At 44.0% G+C, this 9,584-nt stretch overlaps 3 protein-coding genes across 3 annotated transcripts; 2 read left to right on the top strand and 1 right to left on the bottom strand.

The window, feature by feature from the left end:
- Window positions 1–36: 36 nt before the first annotated feature.
- Window positions 37–830, top strand: LOC117784212 (ribose-5-phosphate isomerase). Its single transcript, XM_034621884.1, is given in 8 exon segments — window positions 37–58; window positions 61–148; window positions 150–188; window positions 190–281; window positions 284–366; window positions 369–673; window positions 675–707; window positions 709–830. Coding segments are annotated over 8 exon segments (702 nt in total). The 3' UTR covers window positions 749–830.
- A 38-nt stretch (window positions 831–868) lies between these two features.
- Window positions 869–1,659, bottom strand: LOC117783042 (protein TEX261). The gene is given in 7 exon segments (XM_034620201.1): window positions 869–1,031; window positions 1,033–1,089; window positions 1,091–1,101; window positions 1,154–1,227; window positions 1,230–1,328; window positions 1,331–1,453; window positions 1,519–1,659. Coding segments are annotated over 7 exon segments (597 nt in total). The 5' UTR covers window positions 1,589–1,659.
- Window positions 1,660–2,989: 1,330 nt separating this feature from the next.
- LOC117783857 (protein mahjong) lies at window positions 2,990–9,057 on the top strand. The gene is given in 28 exon segments (XM_034621409.1): window positions 2,990–3,105; window positions 3,329–3,488; window positions 3,543–3,603; window positions 3,606–4,019; window positions 4,022–4,060; window positions 4,063–4,340; window positions 4,401–4,614; window positions 4,617–4,672; window positions 4,754–4,991; window positions 4,994–5,432; window positions 5,434–5,513; window positions 5,516–5,903; window positions 5,905–5,973; window positions 5,975–6,409; window positions 6,411–6,454; window positions 6,457–6,681; window positions 6,684–6,810; window positions 6,812–6,892; window positions 6,946–7,058; window positions 7,124–7,219; window positions 7,657–7,658; window positions 7,727–7,827; window positions 7,829–8,014; window positions 8,016–8,059; window positions 8,062–8,084; window positions 8,539–8,611; window positions 8,685–8,879; window positions 8,943–9,057. Coding segments are annotated over 27 exon segments (4,149 nt in total). The 5' UTR covers window positions 2,990–3,105; window positions 3,329–3,365; the 3' UTR covers window positions 8,948–9,057.
- Window positions 9,058–9,584: the final 527 nt, after the last annotated feature.

The raw sequence follows: 9,584 nt of genomic DNA, 5'->3' as shown, positions 1-9,584 counted from the left end.
AATCATCATCGACATTTCGACATCGCATTCTGCAAAATGGATGATAAAATTGCACTCGACAAAAATCTGGCCGCTCAAAAACGGCTGTCGATCAATGGGTGACCGAGGAGACGAAGGTGGTGGGCATTGGCAGCGGATCCACCATTGTTTGCCGTGGAGCGTCTCGCGGAGCGTGTGTGGAAGGAGAGCTCTGGCGGACATGATTTGTGTGCCATCGTCGTATCAAGCACGTAAACTTATTCTCGATCATAATCTGACGTTGGGTGACTTGGATCGCAATCCCAAATTGATGTGTACATTGATGGAGCCGACGAGGTGGACAGCCACATGGTGCTCATTAAAGGCGGCGGCGGTTGTCTAATGCAGGAGAGAAGATTGTCGCCTCATGTGCCAGAAGATCATCATTATTGCCGACTATGAAGAAGTCACTGCGTCTGGGAGAGCAATGGTGCAACGGCATTCCCATTGAGGTGGCGCCCATGGCCCATGTGCCGGTCAAGCTGAAGATTGAGGAGCTCTTTGGAGGTCAGGCTATGCTGCGCATTGCCCTCAAGAAGGCTGGACCAATTGTCACCGACAATGGCAACTTTTTGCTGGACTGGAAGTTCTTGGCCAAGCGGTACAACTGGGATGAGGTGAACCGAGCCATCAGTATGATACCAGGTGTCTTGGAACGGATTGTTTGTGGACATGGCATCGAAATGTTACTGGCATGGCCGATGGAACTGTCAAGGCGCAGAACAAATAAGTTTCCATTTACGAGCGTAATTTCAAAATGTTCTTATTAAAAAATAAATAACTATACGATCGTTGTCCTTTTAAAAGTAACAGTTCCAAATGATAAATGATTGCTTATAACGTTTGGCGTCTAAAACGATTTCTTGCTACGTCCTGGCAGCAATGTCTCCAATGTAGTTGAACAGCGATAAGAGTCCCATTTTTTCTTGTTGCGCGAAAAATAATTGCTGACCACATCCGGATTATTGATGCCCAGTCGTCGCTCATTGCTGCTCACTGTGGTGGGCAGCATTGTCATTAGCGTTGACCGAAACGAACAGTGCAAAGGGAACCATCCACATGCAGATTGTGGTAAGCGAGCACCTGCAAATTAAATATTATAATTATTTACAATAGTGTATTCTTGTTTGTTTACCTGTGTAAAGGGCACATAGACACTAGTGAAATACTGGAAGGCCAGCAGATGATTAACTACCAGCATGACCAGGAACCAATAAATGGCACAGACAACAATCGTATGAATGGAAAATTCGTCATTATGCTGAAATGAAATCCCTGTGCTGTTAAGCCGCATAGCACAATAGTCCATGAAAGTCCTCGAAGAATATTAACAATATATACACGAAGATCGTGAAGCTTATCATAAATAATATAAATCGACGTGTCGACGTTGTATATTCCTCTGCTAATTCAGCCAAATAGTAAAGTCCGGCCACTGAAAAATATGATAACGTCGATTTGTAGTCAAGTCTGCGTAATTAATTCAAGCTGGTTACTTACCTATAGACAGCGTTATGAAAATAATCTGTATGGCTAGTGAGATCCAACTGAGTATGAGAAGGAAACCCATAATTTATTTCTAAATATTAATACAGTGGGTTTAATTGATGAGGTGCCAAAACAAAACAATGACGCGACGCATCGAAAACGTTATCGATTAGCTTTTTTTCGAGAGCGTTGCAGCACAACAAAATTTATCGGCATCAGATATGTCGTTAATAAATCGGCGCACTTTTTAAATTTAAGCAACAAACAATTGTTTAATAAAACAATGGGATCAAATATGACAAAACCATGTAAATTCGAAATTAGTTAAAAAAGGTTATCATATCTATTAAAGTTGGGAGTTCGTCAACCCTTGCAGGCAGTTGTTGTAAATTTAATTTTAAATAAAATAAAAAAACAGTTCTATCAAAAATACTGCAAAAATTAACTAAATTATAGCTTTTAAATTTTAAAAAATGACTACAGTTTGTTTTGAAAAAATATGCTAAGATGAAAAATTAATTTTCAAGGTTGCCAGACGTTTTATTCTGACTTTTTATTCTGCAGGTGGCAGCGCTATCGATATTAGCGATATTTAAGACTTGTACTATCGACAATATCAATAATTTCGTCGTTTTTGAACCTTCTAAAATTAAAAACGTTAGAAATTTTTCAAGATTTAAGCTTTAAATTCCCGAAATACTATAACAAACTTAAGTAAATTCAAGTTTTATCATATAATGGCTTTTAAGCGCAAATAAAAAGAAATTTTACTCACATTAAGAACACGCGCCAAAACTTGCAGAGCTTGAGGTGACGGTCGCCAAAAAATATCGATAAGCTCAGTATCTTATCGACATTCCCCATTCCTACAGCCTTGTCGATAGTATCGATATTTCCTCGATATAATCCCAACACTAATTTCGTTTGCCAAAAAAAAGAAGCGTGGTTGGTTTATTTTAGCGGCACGGAATTTACCATAATAGTAAGCAATTTATCAAAATTGTGTTTATACATTTAACAAAGTTACAGAGTGTGTGTTTAAACGAAATCGAGAAATTGGCGCTCCGCATCGAGCTAGTGTAGAAACGCTTGCCTCGTGGGCCGCTCTCTGAGTATGTCGAATCGAACGACAATGAAAATGCTGCGGCGCGGGAAGAGGATGATGTTGAGTTGCCGAACCTAAATGATACAGAATTGGACAATGCTGTGTTTGCTGCTGCCACCAGAGTGACGACAGTATCGCGGATGCATTGGACAACGAGGCGATGCCGAACAGGAAGCAGATGCCGATGCACAAAGCGAAGACAATGATGAAGATGCAGATGCTGAGGCTGAAGGTGACGGCGAAGGTGACGGCGAAGGTGAAGGCGAAGGTGAGGGTGATGGAAACGCTGATGGCGATGCCGATGGTGATGGCGAGGCCGCAGAGGATGAAGATGATGACAATGCTGATGACGCGGGCGACGCTGATAATGCCAATGCTGAAGATGATCCGGCTGCTGATAGGCGTTCGGCCGCCAAAGAACTCACCCAAATCATAGATAAATGGGAGCAGGAGCAAACCCAGAGTGGCTATGATCCAGTGCCCACGCTAAGAAGGTAAGCTACACAAATCAGAGAAAGCGAGAAAAAAGATATACAGTGGCTCAAAATTGTGATGACAAAATATAAAAAAAATGTATTAATATAATATAATAATAAATATTATTATAAGTATTATTTTTGTCATAACAATTACATTACTAACTGTACATATCTCTAAGCTTTGATCATCAGCATTTATTACATATATTATATTATTAATTAGGTGACTTTCTTGCAGTCTGGCTGAGATATTTGAACGAGAAAAGGATGCATATATGCGCAAGGATCCCGATCCGCTGGACTTAAGGCATCCCTATAGAACCGATCCCAGCTGCCAGTATGGACTATTGCTCAAGCTGCTGTTTCGCAAGGATCAGTTCATGGGCAAGATGAAACTTGTACTCATTTTTATATATTTAATGATATACATATAATTAAATTTGTATTTCTAGTTGCTCAATGAATATCTGCGGGAGAACTACTTTAGTCGGCAGAGTGTAAGTCGCAGCTCACTGGGCTGAACATCATTGCCTGTCGATTGATACTCGTGGTAATGCCGGGCCTGGAGACAACGGCGGTATTTCAGACCGCTGAGGAAGACGGCATCATCAATCGACTCTACAACTGGGCAGAGGATAGCATTGAACCGTTGCAGAGCTATGCAACAGGTCTCTTAGCTGCTGCGATGGAGGTTAGCGATATTGCCATCAGTTGTCGGGATCAAAATCTGCGTCTGGTGCCCAAGATGATCAATCGCTTACACTTGTTACTCGCCTGCAGTTGTATGAGCAAAACTCGACAACTGGAAGCGACTACCTCACACAATAACTCCGCGGACAGCACATTTTCCCAGGGAATGCTCAGCTGGATGGCTTGTGGCGCTGCCTCCGCCCCACAATCCCCGCAGCATAATGGCGCCAGCGGCAGTGCGTCAACATGTCCATTCTGTTTGAGAACAGCCGAGATGCGTTTCCGTGTCGCGGTATTACAAGCGCATGTATATACCACTGCATCCGCCCACAGCGGACACCAGCCAGATGCTCATCATGCGCTTCCTGACCAGCCTGGGCGAGTACCAGGAATTCCTTGGCATGGCCTTTGCCAACAATGTAATGATGCTTATCTTTGGTCATCTGGAGGAGCTCGACAGACGAGACACATGCCTGGCCTACGAAGTGCTCAAGTATCTGGCATCCTTGCTCTGTCACAAGAAGTTTGCATTGGAATTCATTTCAACTGGAGGACTGGAGGTGAGTTGCAGTGTAATTATATAATTACATATTTATATTCATACTTGTTAATTTCTACAGCTCTTGTTGAACGTTCCACGGCCAAGTCTGGCTACGACAGGAGTATCAATTGCCATTTACTATTTGGCCTACTGTGAGGATGCCATGGAGCGCATTTGCAGCATGCCGCGTCCGTTGATTTCAAATCTGGTTCGCTATGCGCTATGGATACTAGGACGATGTCATGACTCTTCCAAATGCCATGCCACCATGTTCTTCAGCTTGAGCTTTCAGTTTAGGTCATACTAGATGAGTTTGATGCTCAGGATGGTCTGCGAAAGCTCTACAATGTTGTAAGTAGAAATTATCGAGGCAATGGAACAATCTTAAGTTCTTGTAATTTACATTTGTTAATTTTCTCTATTAACTGACAGATTTCGGTGCTAAAAATACTGGATCCCAGTCATAATGACAGCGACAACGCATCAGATATTAACGAGGATGTGGAGTGCGCCTCCCGCCAAATGGTTCGCCATGTGTGCGTTGCTCTCAAGCGTTATATGGAGGCACATTTCTTCTACAAAGTACAACAACTTTTATGCCAACACTACGCTACCTCCTCCTCCTCATCGCACTACTTCAGCCAGCATCCGACGGTGGCAGCCAAGCTCACCTTGATCAGTTGCATGAACAGATTCGTACGCTCCAAGAGCATACGTCAGTGCGTGCACACTGGGAACCCGTGGATCAGCTGCTGAAACTGGGTGGCATTACGATGTTGTTGCGTATCATTGCCTTCAGCTATGAGTGGGTGAATAGTGGACGCTCGGGAACAGTGCGATCAGCTCTGGATGTGCTCAGCGTATGCTGTGTAATACCACGTGTTTATCTGGTGCTCTGCGAGCGTCTGCAGATGCTGGACAAAACGACAACATCGGGCATCTGTTCGGTACTCGGAGCTGCTGCCGGTGAGATCACAGCCGATGCGGAGGTGTTGAAATCCGCACTGGCCGTGCTCTGTCATTGTGTCTGCTCGCCCATTATACGCAAGGACAGCGGCACCAGCCTCATGAAGTTCACCAACTCCTCGAGGAAGAACAAAGCGAATCAGAAATGCTGAGGAACTTATCGAGAAGGTGTGGGAATCCGTGTGCTCCAACAATGGCATTGTGGTGCTGCTGTCACTGATGCAAACCAGGGACCCATCACGGATGCCGACTGCATCCGAGGCATGGCCTGTCGGGCCTTAGCCGGCTTGTCTCGATCTGATCGTGTGCGTCAAATTGTTGGCAAGCTGCCCGTGTTTGCCAGCGGACAGCTGCAGGCACTCATGCGGGATCCCATATTGCAGGAGAAGCGTGCCGAGCATGTCATCTTCAAGAAGTAGGCCCTGGAGCTGCTCGAGCGCATTTCGGGCAAGACGAATCCCCTCAACAATCCGCTGGATCCCTCGTTGACCAACATGCACAAGGCGAATGTCATTGCCCAGACGCGCATTCAATACAACGAACAGCAATTGTATCAGCTCATCTTTGAGCATCTGGAGAGCAAGGGTCTGGGACAAACCGCCCAGATGCTGCAACGTGGTGGGATTACCCTTGCAGACGACGACGATCCGCAACTTTCATCAGTCACCCTTTGATATAAGGCTTCTCCGCGTCAGCTCAATAACGCAGTCGTCTGCGAAGTCGAATGCAGGACGTCAATGCAGCCATCATGTCTAGCGGAGATCAAGGCCGCAGTCAGGCAGATGATTCATCGCCACACTGCAGCACCAGCGGAAGTGCCTTCAGTTCATCCATGGCGCAACTTCAAGTGCTCCAGGTGCCCCAATTTAGCCACATCAGCGCACAGACACCCATTAAATTGCGCAAGACAGAACGTGCCACATCCTCGCTCAATCGTTCGCTGCAGAAGCAAATCAGTTTGGGCACCGCAGAGTCTAGTGCAGTGGGATTACCTGACGAGTTGGCCAACTCGCCACCATTGTATCCCAAGCGTGTCACACAACAACAGCATTGTGACGGGTATCTGACGAATCAGCATTCGTTGTGCAACAATCCGGTGACGACATGTCCACAGTTCGATCTTTGAGCCGCACAAATGTCCAGATCCACGTCCAAGCCGTCTGCTCAGCTCAACTACAATCTGACCTCCAGACACTTTCGCACCCAAGCAGGATTCAATACCGCCCACTTTGATCGCCGTCATGTGCACACACTTTGCACCTGGCGAACAATACGTTCCGCGGACTACGATGAACTGGAGTTCACATGCTGTGACGTTGTGGGCAACTACCTGATCGTTGGCACCCACCAGGGCGAGAGCAAGGTGTTCAACATGAACGATGGCGTCGAACAATGCGCTCCATATGCCACACATACGGCGTGGATGCGATTCAGGCGAATCGTGCCGGAGATCTGGTGCTGACCACGAGTCTATGGCGCTTGCAGACCACAATTCTCTGGTCCATCACCGACAATGAGTTCCGCTCAAGTTGCGTCTGCCGAGGTTGGTTACTGCGAGTTCAGCCAGACGACGCAGGATCGATTGCTTGGCACACAGCGATGTAAGTTGAATACAATTGCTTTAAATGCTTTACTCACAATCTTACCTTTCCACAGAGTGCGGTTCTGTATGACATCAATACGGGTTCCAAGATCTCCACCTTTACCCCCACCCCCAATCAGTACACCAAGAACCGTACACTCTGTCGCACAGACGAACTGCTCTTGTCAGGTGAGTCAACAATTGATTGTTACTTATTTAACTTTAATTGATATTCTTCAATTCTGTTTGATTAGATGGCGTGCTTTGGGATGTGCGATCTGGCAAAGAGATTCACAAGTTTGACAAGTTCAATCAGTGCATATCGGGTGTGTTTCATCCCAACTGTCTAGGTGAGCATCTAAATTCCCAATATAATTTGTTAATTTCTGCCTGAGTATATTAATTCAAAAAAAACCACAAACTTTGGCTTTTTAAGTGGATCAAGTTTAAACTTTCATAACTCTGACTAAACTTATCCAATATTCACGTGGAATTTCATTTTGATCCTGGTTTGGCCTCTTATTTCATTCTGCATTAAAGTTTATTTAAAAAAATACTTTCAATCTAGTTCTAGGTTTCGATTTTAATGTAGTCTCCGTTTCTTATGTTTTTCAACAAACACTTAATCCATTCGATATTTATTTTAATTTCCTATCAACTGTGGGGGGATAAAATTAACTATTGAAAATATAGTAATGGGAAAATTCAAAATTTCATCATATAAACTTACTTGTTGAAACATTAAATCAACAATATCAAATAATTGTTAATTGCTGAAGTAAATAAGAAGTTAACTGTAGGTCGTGATTAAAAATATATTCAATTTTAATAATCAATTCCGTTGGATTGCCTTACAGATCATAGCCAACACGGAAGTATGGGATTTACGCACGTTTCATCTGTTGCAAACTGTGCCGGTCTTGGATCAGAGGAACTGCACCTTCTCGCCCATGCATGTGATATGGCGCCAGTTTGGGGGCCGATAGGGACCACGATGTGGAGACGACTACCTACGATACCAGCTTTAATGTATTGGATGCATACGATTACTCGAGCATTGCCACAATTGATGTGAAGCGGAACATCAACGATCTGAGTGTCAGTGCCAATGGCAGCCTGATTGCCGTTGTGGAGGATCATAGCGGCTGATTCGAAGCAGGAGACTTGTGTGAAGATTTACGCCGTTGGTGTCAAAAGAGCGAGCGCTCGGAAGAGGTGCGTGCGGTTAAGGACGGCCGTCGATGAGGGCGCCGTTAGAAACGGCGCGTCCGAGGAACCGCCGCCCGTCAATGCACCAAGCGGTGATTCTGCGCTAATTCGCATCGTCGAAGAGGCGGCTCGCCCCCATACGCCAGCGCCAAACTTTGCTTTGATCAATGCCGATGCCGATGCTGATGCTAATGCAGATGGCATTGGTGTTGGTATCGGTGTAGGTGTAGGTGTAGTTGGTGGTGCTGGCGACGGCAACGAGGCACGCCCCGTCGTCCGAGCCGGCTAAGGCCATCGTTATATGCCAATTCAAATCTGGCTCGCCATGCTCCCAACAGCTCAATTGTTGGTGTGCGACGGCGAGCACGTACACTGGGCGGTGCCGGTGCGCCCATCGATCTCAGAACGCTCATGCGGCAGATGGATGATATTGAATTTAATATTATGTCTATGCTTGCAGGAAGATGATGAGGAGGTGCCCGAATCCAATGAGGAGGGCTCCGATACGGGATCGGATACGGGCTCCGAAAATGGTAACTATTTTGTTGTTATAGTCGGTAACATTTTGAAAATCTATAATAATCCCATGCATTTCAACTCTCACAGCATTTTCAATTGGTCCGAATTTCATGGGATTCCCGTTACGCAGCCACCGCAATCACAATTTTATTGATATTGAGTCCTCCAGCGATGATGATAACGATAGCGACTTGGATGATGGTGATGATGATGACGATGACGACATTGAAATCATTTCTGATGTCGACAATTTCGACTTTGAAGGCGATGGCAGCAGTGATGGTAATAGGAATGCAAATTCTTAAGCTTCCGTATGCATTTGACTTGACTTTTCTTCGACCCCAGATTAAAACTCCAGTTCAGACCAGTCCTGCCAACTGTCCTACCTTATCCTCTGCTGCATTGGTTAATGAGCTCGAGGACTTATGTGTGCCAGTCCATCTAATCCTTATTTTTCAGCGTCGCAGATTGGAACTCAGCTCTTCTCTCTAGCAATAGCTCTAATTTCAATTAGTTTTTTAAGCTGTTATCTAAAGTTATATTTTATGTTGAAAAAGTTTGTACAAAAAAAAACACAAAACTAAAATGTAAAAAACATAAACACACGAAAAAAAATGAGCTGTTAAAAGCAATTTATACAAAGATAAAAAAAAGTTGTTGAACAATTTAAAATGTACAAAGTGGATTAAATTTATATATAGTATATTAATACAAAATGCAGTAAGTGTCGACACTTTTTTTTAAGCATATTACACAATTCATTTATTTTAGAGTACAAATTATGATGATCGATCACACTGGATCAGTATACATATATCTCTTTATATGCACAATATCTTGGCCAGAGGCAGTAACGATTATGGTTATTGAAATATCAAATTCTTATTTGACTTTTATCAAAAAATATCCTATTTTTTTTTATCTGACTGTTTCAAAATCATAGAAATGATTATATTTTCAATCTTTATTTTAAATATATGAAAGTAG

This window comes from Drosophila innubila, assembly GCF_004354385.1.
Source record: "Drosophila innubila isolate TH190305 chromosome 2R unlocalized genomic scaffold, UK_Dinn_1.0 1_C_2R, whole genome shotgun sequence".
Classification (NCBI taxonomy): domain Eukaryota; kingdom Metazoa; phylum Arthropoda; class Insecta; order Diptera; family Drosophilidae; genus Drosophila; species Drosophila innubila.
The sequence above is the reverse complement of the archived record's forward strand: the minus strand, read 5'-3'. Positions and strand labels throughout refer to the sequence as shown.